General features: G+C 46.7%; 1 protein-coding gene across 2 annotated transcripts in view; it reads left to right on the top strand.

Moving 5' to 3' along the window:
* The first annotated feature begins 548 nt into the window (after positions 1–548).
* Positions 549–21,245, top strand: part of CDC14A (cell division cycle 14A) — a 181,587-nt gene continuing 160,890 nt past the window's right edge. The window contains exons 1-2 of one of the 2 annotated variants that reach the window (XM_021715862.1): positions 549–641; positions 19,936–20,011. Coding sequence is in view for 1 of the 2 variants with exons in the window: in XM_021715861.1 (XP_021571536.1) it covers positions 19,970–20,011 (42 nt within the window). In the remaining variant the exon portion in view is untranslated. The remainder of the gene's footprint in view (positions 642–19,935; positions 20,012–21,245) is intronic. The other variant, XM_021715861.1, reaches the window with a different exon arrangement.

Below are 21,245 nucleotides of genomic sequence, written 5' to 3'. Positions count from 1 at the left end.
CTTCCCCCGCGGGTCCCCCGGTGGCCGCCCCGGCCGCGACGGGACAGTGCCGGCTCTGCCGGCCTCCCGCACTCGGGGCTCGTCGGGCTCCTGCGGCGGCCGACCCTTCGGTGGCCTTCCCCGCACTGTGGGCGTCGGTGTTCGGGACACCCTCGGCCACACCCCCGTCTCCCTTCCTCCTTTTGAGGTCCCCGGAGTCGCTTCCGCCGCGGCCGCTGGGGTCTGGAGGCTTCGGAGCCAAACTTGCACCTCCCGTCCTGGGGGCGCCCCCAGCTCCCGCCCACCCCCGCCGGCCTGCGACGCGGGGGTCTTGGGCGCTCGGTCCCCTGCCGAGACCCTCGGCCGGCCCTCCTGTAGCCTCCCTAACTTGTGCTCCTGAGTCTGTCGCTTTCCGGGTGAGATCAGGTTTCCGCCAGAATCCCACGTGCTCTCGGGGTCCTTAAGTTCTGGGCAGCTGCTGTGGTTTGGATCCCTCATGTGTTATCCCCACTCTTCGCCGTCACTGCCGTACTGCTCATATGTTTTTCCGTCTTTTAAACTTGTCTTTCAGATCGGTTATATTTTGCTACTTTAAGGAATAGACCAAAAAGCACAGTAAATACCCACTATTTCTCCATCGATGAGGAGCTGGTCTATGAAAAGTAAGTTTCTGTGTTTTTTTTTTTTCCCTCTGAACGATTTAGTTTGTTGGCTCTGTGGTTAAGAAACACGGTGCACCTTGATGTCAGTCCTATGCAGCAGTGCGAGTAACAGTACCGGTTTATTTCTAGGCTCAGGTGCTTAGGGCAGGTTCGGGAACATCAGCACAATTAGAACCTGTCAACATTCGGTTCCTTTAGACACCAGTGTGTGTTCATTCTTCCTACTACCACAACAAAACAGTAGCTGGAGATTCCTGGCACTCTGTCACTACCAGGCTCTGTTCACCTGCAGATCTGTCACTAGGTGTTTATGGGCTAGCCACAGGCCCAGGGCAGTGCGTGGGCTGCAGGTGCGTGGCCCACAGTGCTCAAGGCTTCTGTGGTCTCTCAGAGTGTTTTTGTTTGTTTTCAGAAAGTGGGGCACATTGGCTGCAGGGAGCCTTATCTGTGAGTGGCATCTGTGACTGATATTTTGCCTGCATGTCAAATTATTGAATATTTTATTTGGGTGTTCCAAATTTCGGTATTCTTCTCTTTGTCTCTGAGGAAGTGATGTTGGAGTGCTCATTTAATTCCTTTGGTTATTTTGCTTCTTTGGGATTAGGATTTGAAAGCGTAAAAGAAAAGTAGGAAGCTGTCTTCTATGAAGGGTTATTGATCTACAGGAAAAATGTATCTCAATATTAGGCATAGTAAAACATTAATTGAAGAGAGAGGGATCTCCATTCAGCAGAAGATAATAAGGAATTAGAAGGCTGAGCTGACGTGATTGTGCTCTTGTATTAAAAGGGCTGGTGTTTCAGAGGGGGCTGATAAATTCTCATCGAAACACTGAATTTTACTTTCTTGTTACACCTGTGTGCTGGTAGATGAACCACAGTAAGCTTTCCAGGGCTTGTCCTGTTAGAAAGGACACTGGCAGTTCTGCCAGGGATTCGTGGGGCCACCGAGTGTTCTAGACTGTCCAGACCATAGCTTTTACCTGCAGGAAATAGTCCTTAGTTTAGTCCCTTCATCTCAGGGCTCTTGGTGCTGATGTCTTCTGGTGGTGATGGCAGGAGGTGTTTCTTGAATGACTGAAGAAAGAGCCCTTTACTGCGGCCCCTGAATGCCTGAGTTGCTGAGGCAGAGAGGTCTAAATCCCTGGTATCAGATTACAGCTCTGCTTCTCGGCAGAATGGCGTGCGCGGGTGTACCTGGGTGATGTCACTGCTGGCCCTGTGTGTTGAGTGCTGGCCCTGTGGCTGGGAGTGTGCGTTGCTGTAGCTTTCTTTTTGAGAGTTTAGGGTTTGGAGCTTTCTCGTGAATCTGAGGGTAGGGGCTGGGTATATGTCATCATGTTCAATTCTGCAGTGACTCGCAGGCCAGCAGTTGTTAATATGTCATCAAGCAAACTCTGGTCACTGAGGTCTGAGTCACTTCTTTTGGGATGGCGAGGTGGTAAATCTAGCAGAAAATTACATTTGGCCAAGTAAGCTCAATGCACAATGGCCTTTTGATTCTAGTATTGATTAATGAGGACATTTTTTGGTGTGATTTAATGTTGGTATGTCAGGATAGGCCTGTGAGCCACATTCCTCTACCATGTTTGGTGTCTTATAAGGAAAGGCCATTCAGCTCACACTGTGAGTATGGATGCTGTTTGGAATAATGCGGGAGACTCCAGCCTGGGCAGAACGTGTCCTTCTTGTGCTTTGGACCTGCTCTGCCATGCTTCAGTGGTGGTTGTGGTTCTGACCACCCAGGACTCCATCTCCTTTGTTGCCCCAACACATGGCACAGTGCTGGGTGATGCAGTTCCCAACCTGTGGACCGAATAACAGGATGGTGGCTTGAGGCATAGAGAGCTAACTTCCCAGAGAAACACTGTGCTCAGAGGGGTTCACAGTTGGCCTGTCTGGGGAGCAGTTCAGAAGAGGCTTTGTGGAGGGCTTGAGGTTGTCTGGGGGGATGGATAAGGTTGTCCCTGCCAGAGACAGGAGAGGGGGATCTTGGCAGATGGAACAGCAGGGATGAGGAGGGCGCTGGGGACACGTGTTCAGGGAACAGGAAGTCCTCCAGTGTCCCCGTGCATGTAGAGGTCACACAGGGGGATGGGTGTGTGTGTGAGAGGTCGGGTAGGGATAGGCTGGAAGCTGAGCTGAGCTGCCTGCAGTCTCCTTGGTGAGCCATGGGACTCTCTGGAGGGCTTGGGGGCAGCCCTGGTGTTACCTGACTTGGGTTAACTGCAGATGAGGGCCAACAGTTACTGAGTGTTTGGGTGGGTGCCGGACACTGTTTCAGGCGCTCTACACTCTTCATTCATTGTGTTTTCACAACAATTCTGTGAGGCAAGCACAACTTCCATCCATATTATACAGTGATGAGAATAAGGCAGAGAGAGGTGAGGTCACTTGCCCAAGGTCACAGAAGTAAGCAGCAGCAGAGCTAGGGTGGGAAGCCAAGTCATGTGGTTGCAGAGGACTTGTAACCTTCTCAAAAGCTTAACACTGTGGCATCACTTAAGACGGAGGGAGAGGAGGTAAGATCCTACTTTGGAACATTCTGGCGTGTTCCGGGGGAAGAAGCACGTGCCTGAGTTAGGATGGTGGTGACAGTGACGGGAAGAGGGGATCAGGATCCACAGGACTTGGCAACCCAGGAGGGTGGGGTGGATGGTGCTGGGGGAAGGAGGAGCCGAGACGTGGGTCTGTGGGGATCCCCACCTGGGTCAGGGGAGCTGGGTGGAAGATGGCTATGGCAGGAAGACCAGGTGCTGGGTTTTGCCAGGATGGATTTAAGAAATAGATGGGATACTTACATTACTATTGGGTGTCACATGCATTTGGAGTTCTTAAATTTAGGAGTTTTCCCACAGGGATGATAAAACTGTGAAAATAGTGTGTTTTCGGAGGCGAGAGAGAAGATAGGACGAGCTGTGTTTCCTAGTTAGGTCCTAACTGTGATTATCTGCTGAATGACTAAAATGCAATGCTACCATTCCAGCTGGGCACTCCTGTAGTCCTAGTCCCAGCTACTTGGGAGGCTGGGGTGGGAGGATCACCTAAAGCCAGGAGTTCAAGGCCTGCCTGACAACATAGCAGACCCTGTGTCTATTTAAAAAAAAAAAAAGAAATGCTGCCTTTCTGGCTAAATCATCACCTAAGAAGCCATTAATTTTGATCAGGAAGTAGTCTCTTTGACTATCGGGCAATGGGTACTCTGGACACAGCTGTGTTTCATGTAGATGTTTACTTAGTTATGAAAGGATAACAGCACTCCATGGTTGAAAAGGCAACCTCTGAGAAGCCAGTGGGGACAGCTGAACCAAGTGACCTCAGGAGGTTATGTATTAGAATGAAAGTTTGAATTTTCTGCTTGATTTTTTTTTTACAATGCTTTTTTAATTTTTAATTTTAAATATGTGGTGTACAATTCAGGGTTAAGTATACAAATGTTCATTATGCAAGTACCCTTGTTGATGAGGAATGCCCCATCCCCTGGCAGTTTCCCACTACTACCAATCCCTTCCCCAACCTTCCCTGGCAATTTCCCACTACTGCCAATCCCTTTCTTTTTTTTTAATATATATTTTTTAAAATTTTAAAATTGTAGGGTACAGTTAAGGGTTAGGTATACAAATATTCATTGTGCAGGTACCCTTGTTGATGAGGTATGTCCCTCTTCCCCAGAAGTATATTGACTACCGTTAATCCCACCTCCCTTCCCCTCCCTACCCCCCATAGTTTCCTGCCACTGTCAATCCTTTTCTTTATCTGCTTGATTTTTAAACAGAACTTATCTCACCACAGTAAAGATCTGAGCAATTTTAATAAAATGAGGAGTATAAGAGATCATGTTTTGTCCTTGGGTTATGATTTCACAGGTCAGAATTAAAATCAGATTATATACTAACACACTTGGGGTACAAAAATAGCCCCACAAAGAGGGAGCCTTTCAAAGAAGATTTATCTGTATTTGATTAAGCTACAAATAATGCCCAACTCTCCGGAAAGGCTAACGCTTTGACACTGGAGTCAGGCCCTGTAATCCAAACAGAGGCTTACTTTTAATAACTTGGCTCACGTTATTCAGCTGAAAAGTTAGTGGAGTCCAGTAAGTTGATCATGATAGCTCTTGTGTGCGCCTCCTGATGGTGATCAGGATGCAGGGTTGGGTGTTTATAGTGTGGAGAGCCAGTGCTGTGTGGGTCGTGCATGGGGTCTTCACTTTCAGCCTGGTCCATTATCATTTCTTCTGTTTTTGAGTTTGTCAAGGAAAGGTATTGAAAATGCAAGAGAACTCTTCACGGAGATGCTCTGGGGACCAAATTTTAAGCAGTTTCTGAAGTGACTTGAATTTCTCCCAATGTTTTGGCACGTTAAGAGTGAGCAGGCTGGACATGGTGGCTCACACCTGTAATCCCAGCACTTTGGAAGGCTGAGGATCGCTTGAGCCCAGGAGTTTGAGACCAGCCTGGGCAACACAGTGAAACCCATCTCCTTAAAAAAGAAAAAAAGGCCGACATGGTGGCTCAGCCTATAATCCCAACACTTTGGGAGGCTGAGGCAAGAGGATGCCTTAACCCCAGGGGTTCGAGACCAGACTGGACAACTTGGTGAGAACTTGTCTCTACAGTAAATCACAAAAAACTAGCTGGGTGTGGTGGTGTGTGCCTGTAGTTCCCGCTACTTGGAAGGCTGAGGCGGAAGGATCACCTAAGCCCAGCAGGTCGAGGCTGTGGTGGCTGTGAGTGTGCCACTGCACTCCAGCCTGAGTGACATGATTGAGACTCCAACTCAAAAAAAAATCTTAAAAAAAAAGTGAGCAACCTCTAATGAGGACAAATTAGCCAAATGGAAGACTTAAATGATTTAAACCATTCAATTTTTATTTAAGCTTGATTAAAGCAGCCTGATGGTAATGCCTTCAGGAATTTTTGGATAAAAGGTCTATAGAAAATGATTTCTTTTGTCTTGTCTAAATTATAGATTTGAGTCAAAATGGGAATGCAGGACACCTGTGAGTGGGGTACAGAGAGACTTTTCTTGCCTGAAAATCTTTGTGGGAATGAGTAATTAGGTTAGATGTCAGTGAGAAGAAAACCTTTTGGTTTTTCCATTTTTATTTCAAGTTAAATGTGTAGCAAGTATGATAGTTTAATGGAAAGTCGAACAGCACTTAAGTTCACGCATGTACAGAAGATATTGTAGAGCCTTGGGATCATTTAGTACTTCAGCTCTCAGTATGAATTGCTATGATATAGGAGAAGGGACCCCCCCAAAACAAAAACCCTGGAATTATCCTTTGGAAGGTGGCCCCTTGTAGTACAGGCTTCCCTGCTAGGTAAGTGTTCTAGGAGCCCATCGTCATCAGAGGGCCAGCTAGTGTTGTTCTGAGAGGCTGTGTTCAGCTTCAGTCATTTTTTTTGGAGATTTTTTTCAACATGTCTGCCCATTTCATGATGGTGATTTACGAGTGCACCTGCCCACACTGTGCTGAGTGTTCGGCAGTTTTCGACCAAAAACAGCATGACCCCTGTACCCCACCCACCTCATTCACCTGATCTTACCCTGAGTGACTTTTTTTGTTTCCCTGGATGAAAAAGTCCTCAAAGGGAAATGTTTTGCCAATGTGGAGGAGTTGAAACAGAAAAATGGCAGAAGCACTAAAAGTCATCAAAATGGACGAGTTAGAAAACTATTTTTGAGCAGTGGAAAATGTGTCTTGATAGGTGTATTGTATCAAACAGCGGGTACTTTGAAGGTGACTGACGTTTAAACATGTAAGAATAAATACACATCTTTTTTTTTTTGAGTTGGAGTCTCACTGTGTCACCCAGACTGGAGTGCAGTGGCCGCTCCCGGCCACTGCAGCCTCGACCTGCTGGGTTCCGGCGACCCTTCCGCCTCAGCCTTCCAAGTAGCTGGAACTACAGGCGTGCGGTACCACGCCCGGCTAATTTTTGATTTTATTGTAGAGATGAGGTCTCGCCAAGTTGCCCAGGCGGGTCTCGAACCCACGGGCTCAGGCAATCCACTCACCTCAGCCTCCCAAAGCATGGGATTGCAGGTTGAGCCACCGAGCCCAGCCAATAAACATTTTTTTATAACTAAATTCCTAGTTTTTTTGGGTTCCCCCCTTGTAGACAGAAGAGCGTACTTGGTTGAACTCAGAGACACATTTCACTTTGGGAACAATAATAAAACCACAACAGCAGCAGCAGCAGAGTTTTCACACACCCATGAATTCAGTTCATCCTCAGCACAACCTGGGAGTTGGGTGCTGTTAGGTCACCACTTCACAAAGAGGAGGCCGAGGCTCAGAGCATGTGCTTAGACTGCCTGAGCTCACTGAGCTCTGATTGACAGAGTGCTTAGACTGCCTGAGCTCACTGAGCTCTGATTGACAGAGTAGAGCTTCAAAGTACAGGCAGTCTACCCTGGTGTTCAGGCATCTCCCGTCATCCTGAGCCTGAGGCTTATGGAGAGGTTTGTGGGACACCTTTGCCCCTTGCTGAGAGACTTGACCCTCTAAGCTGGGGGGTGATGGCTTCAGTGAGAAATGTGCCACTGACGTGTGTGCATTGACTGTGTCTGGGTGGTGTCTGGGAATGTGTGGTGCTCAGTAACGTTTTCCTCTGCAATTGCACTTTGCGGGTGTAATTTTCCCTTCTTTCCTTTCAGGGCACTGCCAAAAAGAAAGAGAGAAACGAAATGGAGTTAATTACTATTGTCTATTAGTAGGACATGGGGAAACAAAGGAAGCCCAGTCCTTCCTAGCCTGCGAAAGCTGCTTCTGTGACTGCCTGGGAAATGTCCTTGCTGCTGAGCTGGGGTGACTTAAGGTGGAATGCTTTCTGAATAGAGTTCTCCTAAAAACCCAGATGACTTAGCTTTTACCAGGTGTCGCTTTAGACTTTGTTCCTGCTTTCTCCTTTCTCCCATCCCAACCTTTAGGGCACTTTACTTTCTCCTTGTTTCAGACACATGATGGCCCATGCTCTGATGGCCACATTCTGAGAAAGTGGATACATCCATATACTTTTACAGTGGGCTCTTGGTTCTGTGGCTAGAGTCATGTGTTACTTTCTGGACATTGATTCGTTTCAATACTTGCTGTTCTGACCCTGTAGGCATTCAGCGTGTGGCTGGTCCCTCACCCTTGTGATGGTCAGTTAGTATTGGGATATGCCTGGTGAAACTGGGAAAACTCAGCTGAGGTGCTCAGGAGAGTTTTCTGCATAGACTGGTCTTGATCACATGGCCTGGGAGAGGCACGGGCCCCTGTGGGCTGCAGGCGACCCAGTGGGCGATGTCAGCCAGCCAGGTTCTTTCTGGGCCAGGTCACCGCAGGGCTGCTTCGTTATTTTGTTTGAAGTAGATTCCTAAGATGTCAGATGTTCTCATTTGTGAGTTCAAAAGCACATTCCCAAACTCAAAGTAAACGATTTTTATGTGCCCACAGCTCAAAAATACACCTTAGTGCTTTAAAAAAAAAAGACTTTTGGCTGGACACGGTGGCTCACACCTATAATCCCAGCCCTTTGGAAGGCCAAGGTGAGAGGATTGCTTGAGCCTGTGAATTCGAGACCTGCCTGGGCAACTTGGCGAGACCTCATCTCTACAATAAAATCAAAAAATTACCTAGGCATGGTGGCGTGTGCCTGTAGTTCCAGCTACTTTGACCTGAGCCCAGCAGGTCAAAGCTGTGGTGGCTAAGAGCTTGCCAGTGCCCACCAGCCTGGGTGACAGAGTGAGACTCAACTCAAAAAGTAAAAAATAAAAAAAAAAGCCGGGCTCGGTGGCTAAGCCTGTAATCCCGCGCCTTTTGGGAGGCTGAGGCGAATGGATTGCCTGAGCCTGCGGGTTCGAGACCCGCCTAGGCAGGGAGACCTCATCTCTACAATAAAATCAAAAAATCAGCCGGGCGTGGTGGCGCATGCCTGTAATTCCGGCTACTCAGAAGGCTGAGGTGGAAGGATCGCCGGAGCCCAGCAGGTTGAGGCTGCGGTGGCTGGGAGTGGCCACTGCACTCCAGTCTGGGCGACAGAGTGAGACTCCAACTCAAAAAAATAAAAAATAAAAAAATAAAAAAAAGACTCTTGACACATTTTTATGGGCAGTGGAAAGCATAGCTTAAGACGTGTAAGTGGCTGAAAATTGCTACGTGAAAAAGTAACACTGAGATATGGGACAAACACTGTGAATGCTTTGGAGACACATGAAGAAGAAGGTGGAGACAGACACAGCATGAGACAATGTACGACCAAAGCCGCAGATGTGGAGGAATCTGAGAAGGGAAGCGGCTGTCACCACCCAGGACGACAGACCCAGAGTGATGTTTGAACGAGTTTTCACAGGGTATGGCAGAGCAAAGAGTGCATTTTATGATCTCTTTTAGGACCAGTACTATCTGTTTCGCTTGTCATCATGTTCCTATACCTGAACAGTGCCTGGCATCGAGATGGAGCCCGAGAGGTTTTAGTTGAATGAATGAATGGGTGAATGACTGAATGAGGAAGGAAGGAAAGAAAGAAGAGGTTTCAGGCAGAGTCCTGAGGAAAGGCACAAGAGGTGTTTGGGAATAGCAATAGTTTTTTTAAAAAAAAATATATTTATGTTATTTTTTGAGTTGGGTTCTGGCTCTGTTGCCAAGGTTGGAGTGCAGTGGCATGGTCACAGCTCACTGCAGCCTCGACCTCCTGGACTCAGGCGATCCTTCTACTTCAGCCTCCCGAGTAGCTGGGACTAAAGTTTGTGCTACCAAGCCCTGCTAATTTTTTATTTTTTATTTTTTTGTGGCCATAAGGTCTCACTGTGTTGCTCAGGCTGGTCTCACACTCCCAAGCTCAAATAGTCCTCTCACCTCAGCCTCCCAAAGTGCTGGGATGACAGGCTTCAGCCCCTGTGCTTGGCCCTAGATCCTAGGAGAGGCATAGTATTTGAATGGAGAGCAATCACAGGCTGGACGCGGAGTTGGGACCGGGATGGTGGAAAGCTGCTTGGATGTCAGTCAGTGCTGCTTGTTTGTGAATGACTGAGAGGCTGGCCAGGGTGCTCTGAGGTGAGTCCTCCCTGTAGCTGGGAGGTGGCTCCATTAGGCTGTGGTGGGATTGGATTAGGGATGTGGCCGAGGGGCACAGAAAGGTGGGATGGGGGGAGGCTAGGTGGGATGGATTGACTAGATTTGGGACTGAGTAGAGGAAGGTGGGAGGAGGATTGAAGGTGAGTTCAGAATTTCTGGCTTGAGGGTCTGGGAGAAAGTGACACCTTTAGGTTACTTTAAGTAGGTGAAGTATGTAAATCAGGCATTGGTGTCATGTCTTCTCCCCTCCTTCTCTTTTGTTTGGGGGTTGGGGGATAGGGCCAGTATGATGGAATCTTTGTCTTTTGTGATCTTATTTATTTATTTTTGAGTTGGAATATCACTCTGTCGCCCAGTCTGGAGTGCAGTGGCCGCTCCCGGCCACCGCAGCCTCGACCTGCTGGGCTCCGGCGATCCTTCCGCCTCAGCCTTCCAAGTAGCTGGAACTACAGGCATGCGCTACCACGCCCAGCTGATTTTTTGATTTATTGTAGAGATGAGGTCTCGCTGCCCAGACGGGTCTCGAACCTGTGGGCTCAGGCAATCCACTCACCTCAGCCTCCCAAAGGCGCGGGATTACAGGCTGAGCCACCGAGCCCGGCTCTTTTGTGATTTTTAAGCAGAAAATAAACAGTACTCTCCTGGATATTTGGATATTGTTTGAAATCTGGGGAGGTGGGTGAGGCAGCTGACCTCAGGCTCCCTTCTGGCTTTGTGGTTTGAGTTGAGTTTTCTGTACTTAATCATGGAATTCATTATTTCTTACATTTTTTTTTTAAACTTTAGTTTCAATTTACTTCAAAAAAATATTGATTTTGTTAGTCAACTAAATACTTCCAGGGCCACCAAATAATTTTGTGTTGAACGAGAGCCATTGAAAATCTTGCTCTCTTTATTGAAGTATGCAATATTCCCAGTCCTTGACAGCTTGGAAACATCTGGGAAATTATCATAATTATTTGGGGTTGACAGTGGATTACTTTGTAAGAAATAGTTGATTTTTGAATAAAATATTTCCTTTATTTATTAATTTATTAATTTAATATTTGGTCTTAAAGATGTTTTCATCCTAGTGACAAATTGAAGAATTTGCCAGTTAAGACTTATTTTGCTAAACAATTAAATTTTCTTTTGGGAACCAGAAAAGGTGATTTATTTCAAATTTGAGCTCCATGATTGATATACTTTAGTAATGCATTTGTACATTGTCATCTGGAAATGTGGCTTTTCGGTGAGACAGTGTCTACATAGAATTGGAAAATTACATCTTGTAGCATCAAGGAAGTTTTATAACTTAAATAATTAATGGAAACCTTTCTAAAATGAATCTGCATTTCTGACTTTTTTTTGTGTGGGTGTGTCAGGGTCTCACTTCATCCAGGCTGGAATGCAGTGGCATGCTCACAATCACCTCAGCCTCGACCCGCAGGGCTCGGGCGATCCCTCCACCTCAGCCTTCCAAGTAACTGGAACCACAGGCATGCGCCATCACACCTGGCTAATTTTTTGATTTATTGTAGAGCCAAGGTCTCACCATGTTGCCCAGTCTGGTCTTGAACCCATGGGCTCGGGCAATCCTCTCTCCTTCATCTTCCAAGGTACTGAGATTGCAGGTGTGAGCCACTACGCCCGGCTTAAATGTTTTGTAGAGTTTGCTCAGGCTGGTCCTGAACTCCTGGGATCAAGCAGTCCTCCTGCCTGGGCCTCCTAAAGTGCTGGGATTACAGGTGTGAGCCATTGTGCTCATTTTTTTTTTTTAAAGAGATGATGTTTTGCTATGTTGCTCAGGTTTGATCAAACTCCTGAGCTCAGAGGATCCTTCTGCCTCAGCCTCCTGAGTAGCTGGGACTATAGGCATGCATCACCATACCCAGCTAATTTTTTGATTTTTTTTGTAGAGAATAAGGTCTTGTTCTGTTGCTCTGGCTGATCTTGAACTCCAGGGCTCAAGCAATCCTCGACCTCCCAAAGTGCTGGGATTACAGGCATGAACTACCACGCCTGGCCTATCTCTACCTTCTTAAAGAATTTCCTAGTTATGATTTACTTTTTCTGTAATATGCAGGCCCCATCATTTAGAATACATTGGTTGGACAGTTTCACTGTAATTTAGGGACAGTTGAGGGGCTTCTAAGGATTAAGGGGTTCTTTGCTCAAGTACCGCTGGCCTCTGTGTGACACAGCTTGTGTCTTTCAGAGGTTTTTTTTGTTTGTTTGTTTTGAGCTGGAATCTCACTCTGTCACCCAGGCAGGAGGGCAGTAGCATGCTCATGGCCACCGCAACCTCGACCTGCTGGGCTTAGGCAGTCTTTCTGCCTCAGCCTTCCAGGTAGCTGGACCCACAGGCATGTGCCACAATGCCCAGCTAATTTTTTGTATTTATTGTAGAGATGAGGTCTCGCCAAGTTGCCCAGGCTGGTCTTGAACCCATGGGCTCTGGCAATCCTCTCACCTTGGCCTCCCAAAGTTCTGGGATTATAAAAGTGAGCCACTGCACCTGGCCACTTTCAGAGTTTTTAGTGTATTCGATCAGTTTTTATCGGTGACCTAATGCTGTGAGTTGAGTGATTTCTTGGTGCTCTTGCTGTCACACTGGCCTCTGACATTGCTGTCAGTGACCTGCCACTCCTGGCTGCCTCTCCCTGTGATCTGCTGGTGGGTCTAGTACATTCTGACATGGAAACCAGACCCCACACTGCACTGGCACTTGGGACAAATAAAACCCAAGACCGGGTGAGCCTGGGTCTGTCATAAGCACAGCTAAAGGGCATGGTTGGTGGCAGGCAGAGAAATAGGACAGTTGTGCTTTTTTTTTTTTTTTTTTGGAGTAAGAGTCTCACTCTGTTCTCCCAGGCTGAAGTGCAGTGGCATGCTCATGGCTACTGTAGCCTCTACCTTCTGGGCTCAGATGAACCTTCCACCTAAGCCTTCTAAGTAGCTGGAACAGGCGTGCATCACCTTGCCTGGCTAATATTTATTTTTATTTATTTATTTTTTTGAGTCAGCATCTCATTCTGTCACCTAGACTGAGGGGCAGTGGCATGCTCATGGCCACTGCAGCCTCGACCTGCTGGGCTCAGGCAATTCATCCACCTCAGCCTTCCAGGTAGCTGAAACTACAGGCATGTGTCTCCATGCCTGGCTAATTTTTTGACTTATTGTAGAGACAAGGCCTTGCCATTGCCCAGGCTGGTCTTGAACCCACAGGCAATCCTCTTGCCGCCTTGGCCTCCCAAAGTGCTGGTATTACAGGCGTGAACCACTGCATCCGGCCCAGCTGTGTTCCTGGCTTACTTGGATCCTTCCTTTTGTTCCTGACAGGTGAGATTTCTGATGGAGGATCCTTGTGTAACTGATTTCTTTTTCTTTTCTTTTTTTGAGTCAGAGTCTCACTCTGTCATCCAGGCTGGAGTACAGTGAGTTGCACGCCACCACAGTCTCAACCTGCTGGGCTCAGGCGATTCTTCTACCTCAGTCTCCTGCGTAGCAGGGACTACAGGTATATGCCACTATGCCTGGCTAATTTTTGGATTTTTTTTGGTTGAGATGAGGTTTCACTAAAGTTGCCCAGGCTGATCTCGAGCCCCTGGGTTCAGGCAGTCCTCTCAAAGTATGAGGATGACAGGTGTGAGCCACGTGCCCAGCTTGATTTCTTACTCCATACATTTTTCTTTCTTTTAAGTGAGTATGGGATTAACGTAACTTTTACATTAGTCTTGATAGTCAAGTGATTGCATTTCATCAGTGGAATGAATCTGAAATGTTAAAAATATTCTATTTTTGGGGGGAGGGGCACAACATCAATAAGGGTACCTGCTCTCAAACCAGGCAAAGTAGGGACCAAAGGGAAGCCCAAACTTTAACTGTACGATGACCACTTGTATACCTAATCCTGAATTGTGCCCCACATCTTTAAAATAAAAAATATATATAAATAAAATAAATGTAAATGATTTAAATAAAAAAAAAATTCTGTTTTTTTGGTAAGTGAGAGATAAAGAGAAGCATTTAGAAGAACCTTTTCTAGGAAGCGTGTAAGGTCCTATGGGACCCCTCATGTTCAGTGATGCTCCCAGTGTCCTGAACAGTCTGCCTGCAACTTGAGAAGACCCAGAGCGAAGGCCTCAGCTGCTTGTCCTTGGGTCGTCTCCTCCATGGACCTGCAGGCTGCTGAGAGCCAAGGAACTGGGGTGCTGAGAACTCGGTGAGTCTTCAGCTAGGGTCACCCCCGGAGCCAGCCAGCAGTCCTGATGTGCTGCATTGGCTGTGGGGTCGAAGTTTCTTTCCTGTCCTGTGCTCACAGGGGGGCCTGACCCCTGCTATACTGTCTCCCTGTCATCGCTTGCTTCTGAGGTCATTTTGGTCAGTTTTACCTGCTTAGTCATCCTCTCTACCCACAGCTTACACAATGTGATATGTGCATCTCTCACCACACTTCACCTGGGGTATGGCTCGGGAGGATGAGAACGGGAGGAGGCGGGGCTCTGCAGGTGAACCAGCCAGCCCCATCCTCGTGATGTGCTTGCCACATGCCGGGGACACAACAGGGAGCTGAGTTCATTGCTGCCCTCATGGAGCTTATAGTCAGGGTGGCAGGGAGGACAGAAGTCAAGTGTTCAGGCTCAAGATTCTCTGTAAGTGGAAGGAAGGAAAGGCTACCATTTTTTGGTTTTTGTTTTTGAGTCGAGGTCTCACTCTGTTATCCAGGTTGAAGTGCAGTGGCAGGATCAAGGCTCTCCGCAGCCTTGATTTCCTGGGTTCAGATGCTCCTTCTGCCTCAGTCTCCTGAGTAGCTGGGACTACAGGTGTGCACTACCACACTTGGCTAATTTTTTGACTTTTTGTAGAGACAGGGTCTTGCTGTGTTGCCTAGGCTGGTCTCCAGCTCCTGGGCTCAAGTGATTTTCCTGCCCTGGCCTCCCAAAGTGCTGGAATGACAGGTGTAGGCCACCATACCTGACCAAGACCTACAGTTCTTCGAACACACAGAACGAGGGAGCCCGGTGGGGGTGTGGGATGGTGATTAGAAAGGTGGAGGTGGGTGAGGGGGCAGGAAGCCATCTTTGAGGACATGTGGCGGGGTCTGAGATGAGAGATGCTGACTGGGCCAGGTGGTGTGGCGGGAGCTTTCTAGTCACAAAACGGGGGTGACGGTGCAAAACAAGACCCCCAAGAGAGATCGACTGGGGCTGCCCCACCCAGGCCCTGGCAAGCTAGGTTAAAGATTTTGGTTTCAACCTCAAGAGCTTAGAGAGGTCATGGGATCATCACTGTAAGCTTCGGAGTCATTCTTTTCCTGCTCAGGGCCCCTGGCCACTTTAGAAAACCTGAGGGTCCCTCTTTTAGGTGTGGGGTGAGCCCTTCCTGTTTGCTGATGGCACCGTGTGTGTGCTGTCTGCCCGGATAATGCGGCCTCATCACGCTGCTGGAGAATATTCTGTGGGAGTGAGTTTTAGTCTTCCTGGTGCATTCCTGAGAAGCTCCTCTTGTTTTCATGAACTGCGTCCCTACGGGGGTTTTCATTAATTGACACTCTCTAAGGAGGGGTGTCACAGAATTATAGACCTTGATGCTGGAAGGTTCCTTGATGCCATGTGTCCTCTTTAAGGCAAAGTGACAGCCCTCACTCATTTTATAGAAGCAGCAGCTGGAACCTTGCCTGACCCTGCTCCTTGCCTCAGGTTAAGAGGGCAGTAAGAGAGGAGGGTTCCTTACACACTGGTATTGTAAACCTGGGCTTTTTTGAACACCTAGATCCTTGCCTCAAAGGCCAGGAGTGAGGACTATACTGGGGTTCTCTCCTTTCTTCTTCTTTTTTTCCTCTTAGATTTTAGTAGACATTTTCGTATATTTAAAACAGATAGTAATATAAATCTTCTATGCTTTGTGGACTTTTCTATAAATGAAATGATCTTGTATGCATTTTCTCGCAATTTGATTTCTTCATAAAACTGTGGGTCTTGGAGGTTGTTCTATGCTATACATGGCGTTCTTCTTTTAGACTATGGAATTCCATACTATGGAATACCAGAATAGTACCATCAGGTAGTACTACATGGATTTAATTTGTTCCCTTTTTAATTTAATATTTACATGTTTCTAGTATTTATTGTTACCAATAATGATGTGATAAATAATTTTGTAAACGTTTCTGTGTGCTCCTTTCTTCTTGATCCCAACAGTCAAGCTTTTCACAGATAAGTAATAGTGAGGCCAAGGTTCCCCACACGGAGCCACCGTCTCGCCTGAGAGTTGGCTTTCTGACCCTCCAGAAAGTGTGACGGACTTTAGGGAGCAAGTGATGTCCTTTCCTGTCCCCAAGGAGATGCCCAGCCCTAGCACACTGGGAGGACGGGGTGCGTCCAGTGGGGCGAGTGACCCTTGAGAAACATTTGAGCCCTTGAATGGGTTTATCCAATAAAGATACCTGGAGTCATAGACTCTGAAGATGCTACAGTGTATACAGAGTGGCTCTAGTGGTTATCAATGATGTGAATCGGTAGCTGGAAGGAACTTTAGGCATCATCTAAGTCAGTGGCTTCGTTTGATAGACGAGGACATGGAGTCCAAGAGACTCTAAGACACCAGATCAGGGACACCGAGTGACCAGACTGGAGTCTGGCCCTCTCAAGTCCCAGCGGTCTTTGGTTTCACATCAAGATGCCTGCTCACATGGAAAGGATGTTGGGCGGGCTGCTCTCTCCTGTGAAGCTGGTGTCAGCATGACTGTAGGCGGTACGCTGGAGGCCTTGAGTAAAAGCTCACATGTGTGGCCTCTCGGGCTGGTGCTCACAGAGCAGGAAGGACCTTTTTGAAATGGGATCATTATGAGTTTCAGCCATGGATGGGAGCGTTGCCATCTCATGGGGGTGGACGTTGATAGTATTCTAGCGACAGGGAAAATGAGAGGTAGGTGTGCAGCCCAGAGGCAGTGTTGATTAATTACACACATGCACACACACACTCTCACCGTGCTTAGGGGATGATGCTATCTCAGTATTAATCACACTGTAATCATATCTTAACTCGTCTTTCCAGTAAGTGGGTAAGGACTGGGGGTCAGTAGTAAATAGTCAAGTGAGCAAGTGAATGAATAAACAATGTCAGTGGTGCTGGGAAAATAGCAAAAGATTGGCATACCTTGTATAAACTTCCAGAATTTATAAAGCAGGTTTTTTTTGTTTATTTGTATTGCAAGTGCTCTGTGATTAATTGCTAAATTGCAGGGCCTTGTTCAGAGCAGGTGGGCATAACTTTTGTTGAATGAATGGGAAATGCTTGGAATGTAAGCATATTGTTTGGCTGAGGAGTTGAAAGTTTTCACATGAAGCTTCTGATATGTAACAGTGAAAACTGGAAAGAATGAGCTATTTACACTTTTTTTTAAGTCAAAGTCTCACTCTATTGCCCAGGCTGGAGCACTCACGGCTGCTGCAACTTCCAGCGAGTTCAAGTGATCCTCCTGCCTCAGCCTCCCAAATAGTTGGGACCACAGACATGTGCCACTGTGCCTGTCTGCGTCCTTCTTTTTGTGGGATATGAAGGCTGGCCCATTGACTTTGAGGAGTTGTGGGGTGGGGAGTTCTCTGGGTAGGAGTGCCTGTTTTTTTCACCTTTAACCTGTGGCCGAGAGAGGCCTACTGTCTTCACTGCAGCTGGCTTGGGACAGCCAGTGCTCTGGTGGCAACCTGTCTTTTTGAGGGACAGTGAAGAAAGGTGCAGATTAGATTCTCTCCTGTTTTCCCACCCTCTCCTGTTCTAAGTCCCAACTGGCTTTCTGGAACTATGACCCTCTTGAACAAAAGGGGATACAAATCTCCAGGGCCTAATCTCTCTGCTGGGAAACACGTGGGCTCTTGAAGGGAACGGATATTCATTGTCTGCAAACATTTTAGCTGTACCTCATTCATGGCACTTGATCAAATTTACCACCTTACGCTGTGTGGTGTGTGGCGGCCTCAAACAATGACACTGATCACTGACCACCATAGCAGGTAGAATTAATAATGAGAACTTGGAAGCATTATGAGAATTCCCACAATGTGAGAGACACAAAGTGGGCATGTGCTGTTGGTGAGGTGGAACCGATGGTCTTGCCTGGTGCAGGGCTGCCACAAACCTTCCAGTTGTCAAAAAACACAATCTCTGTGCGCTTGGGAGTGTGAAGTGTGATGAGTTGAGGCAGTCCTGTGGGTTTTTTTTTTTTCCTGTTAGTTCTTTTGAGTGAGTTTCTATTGGCTTGTCTTGGATTGGTCAGCAACTGGACCATAGAGAGTGTTTGTTTTGGATTCATGGGTCATCTGGTGCGTGTGTACAGTAAGAGACAATACTGGGAACTTTGGGAGCAAATCATGAACTTTTACTTCAAGTTCCTGCCGGTCTCCTTCTTTGGCACCTCTGTGTTCTTCTTTGTGTGCCCTTCTGGGTACAGGGACTGCTAATTTTGGTGCTGCCTGGAATGTAAGTTCTAGAATATTACCAATTTGCCTACCATGGGTTAAATATACAAGTTCAGTCTTCTCTGTTTATCTAAGCCCCGTGGCCATTGGCAGATTTTATGTGATGTAATGATATAGTTATGATAGTGCAGTTTGGGTGGCAGGAAGAAGTTAAACCAAATGACTTCCTCAAAATAAAGGTCTTACGGGCCTGGGTTTTGGGAAACTTGTGATATTTAGTAAATTTGTGGCCTAGTCTAAACTGATTTTAGAGCCTTAACGAGTAACATATTCATAACAGATACTCATTTCTTGGTGTTTTGTGTTGCGGGCAGAGCATTCTTCTAAGCACAGGTCAATGCTGTAGTCTCTGACAGGGTGGCTTACGCTGGAGTTCAGCAAGTAGAAGTTATGCCTGACATGATTTACAGTGTGTGTTGTAGACCAGAAAGTGATGTGGGCGGTGAGTGTTGAGAACTTTGAGAGGACAGTGTTCCCTAGGGTGATTGGGAAGGCTTCATGAAAAGGTAGGATTTTAACTGGATTTTAAGGAAGCTGGAACATGGCAGAAGGAGAAAAGAGGGCCCTCTAGGCAGGAGACCAGTGTGAGGAGATGCGAGGATTAAGTATATGCTGGAGTTTTGGGGATAAGGAATAGACCTTTGATGGAATGAAGACGTCCTATGGGACCTTGGAAGAGGAGCCCAGCCTAGAAGCCAGGGCAATGTCATACAATACTTTGATGGCTGGGAATTATTCTGATGGCATTAAGAATCCATTAAATGCCTCTGATAGTGGGAGTATGCGAGAGGTGAGATTTTGTGGCGATTAATCTCGGTGGTGGGATTTGGAATGTTTGGGAAGGGGGTAGGGAATTTAAAGTGTACATGCATGAGATGAGAAGAATCTGGCCTCTGTTGGCCAAGTGGGAGCGGAAAAGAAAGGGGTGAGTCAGAGTAGTCGCTTATTTGAGCTATCAGAATTAAAGATTTATCTGTTGGCCTATTGTGATCAAGAGGTTTCATGCTTGCGTGACTGGAAGAAGCCGAATGTTATTTTAATCTGAAGGACTGGATTCAAGGAAAGATGGGTTGAGTCTTAGATATTCCGAGTTCTAGAAGGGCCTGGTGATGGTGGATCCAGCAGACAGCTGAGATGGGGCCTGAGGCTGGTTCTCATGTGGAGGAAACATCGCTCTTCTGTAGGGCTGTCCGTGAAATATGACAGTGGCTAAGAGGAAGGTCTCCAGATCGATGACTGTGTCCTGGATAGAGACGAGGAGCAGCCCTGTCTTATGATAGAGTTCAAGAGGAATGGAAACTGAGAAAGGCCACTGGGTTGAAGACACTTGAGAATTGAGAGCCACGTTCGAGTGGAATTGTTGCAATTGGAGCCCAAAGTGCATGAGCTAAATTTATGACTGACGTGGGTGACAGGGAAATAAAAGCACATGGCATAGGCTATGTGCAGGTCATATTCATGTTGGCTACCTCCTCGCCTGCTTTTCAGGACTTTCACTTAAATGGCCTGGCAGGGAGACAAAGGGGTGGAACTCAACACTGCCCAGCTCCCTCCTGGTTAGGAGGTAGTTAGGGTAGCTGGAGGGTGTCAGGAGGGTGAAACTGTCAGTTATGTGGATTACTAAGAGTCAGATCAGTTATGTGATGACCCTTATTCCTGAGGATGATTGAAATTTGATTGCAAATGTAATGAAATTGAAAACGAGCATTGATGTTACCGAACATTATACTAAATACTACCATTTTTTGTCTATTTTTCTTATGCCTTAGTTTCTATGCAGATTTCGGCCCTCTGAACTTGGCAATGGTGTACAGATATTGCTGTAAACTAAACAAGAAGTTAAAAGTGAGTACTGTGATATTTCTGTTTTGGTATTAAGACATTTGGACCATATGATCCACCAGGGGGACTACTGTGTACACACCATCCAGTGAGGCGGTCTTGATCTTTGGAAATTTTGTGAGCAACCTAGCTAGAGTTTGAAATTGATCCTCCTTGCTGACACCACAAAGGACAAGTTAACCTCTTTCATTTTTCAGGATGAATTGCAATATGAGCTGAATGAAGTCAGAAAGCACAAAACTCTTTAGGTTGTTGTTAGTGAGTCTCTATTTCCCTCCTTGGCTCATTTTTCTGAAACCTTCAGATCTGCTTGTAGACACTGTAACAAGGTGATGGTGGGGCTCGTCATGACAGGGGCATACAGGTTTTCTGAATGGTCAAGATTGACATAGTAATGTTTACATGTTTCTTGGATGTTATCTCTGTATAGTTAACAGCCAGGTGAGATTGAGAGACCAGTGGTGGGGCATGGACTTTACCTGATATGGCAGAATTCAGGTCACACATAGTATTCGATTCTATTTTTGATTCTATATGGGGACCTAGTTTCATTTTCTACCCTCTTATGTGGATTTTGGCTTGTGGCTTTTTTTTTCTCTTGCATATGAGGAAAAATGTCACCTGTAGTCCTAGTGTTGGTCAACTTGTTTCATCACACAGGAAGCCAATATTTATCTGTTTTTTTCCTTCTAATTTCTTTTTTTTTTTTTTGAGTTGGAATCTCACTGTGTCACCCAGGCCGAGTGCAGTGGCACTACTGCTCACGGCCACCGCAGCCTCGACCTGCTGGGCTCAGGTGATCCTTCCATCTCAGCCTTCCTAGTAGCTGGAACTACAGGCACACGCTACCTGGCTAATTTTTTGATTTACTGTAGAGATGAGGCTAATTTTTTGATTTACTGTAGAGATGAGGTCTCGCCATGTTGCCCATGCTGGTCTCAAACCCGTGGGCTCAGTCAATCTTCCCATCTCAACCTCCCAAAGTGCTGAGTTATAGGTGTAAGTCACCGCACCTGGCCTTTTTCTTCCAATTTCTTTTTTTTTTATAGTCAATATTTTTTATTATGATATTGTGGGGTTAAGGGTTAGGTATACAAATATGCTTCATTCAGGCACCCTTGTTGATAAGAGGTGTCTCCCCATCTACAGACAGATATTTACTACCCTTAATCCCATCTCCCCCCCCCCATAGTTTCCCACCACTGTCAGTCATTTTCTTATAGTATTATGTTGGATG

The sequence above is a fragment of the Carlito syrichta genome, unplaced genomic scaffold, assembly GCF_000164805.1.
Source record: "Carlito syrichta isolate Samal-C Ts95f unplaced genomic scaffold, Tarsius_syrichta-2.0.1 Scaffold307934, whole genome shotgun sequence".
Classification (NCBI taxonomy): Eukaryota; Metazoa; Chordata; class Mammalia; order Primates; family Tarsiidae; genus Carlito; species Carlito syrichta.
The sequence above is the reverse complement of the archived record's forward strand: the minus strand, read 5'-3'. Positions and strand labels throughout refer to the sequence as shown.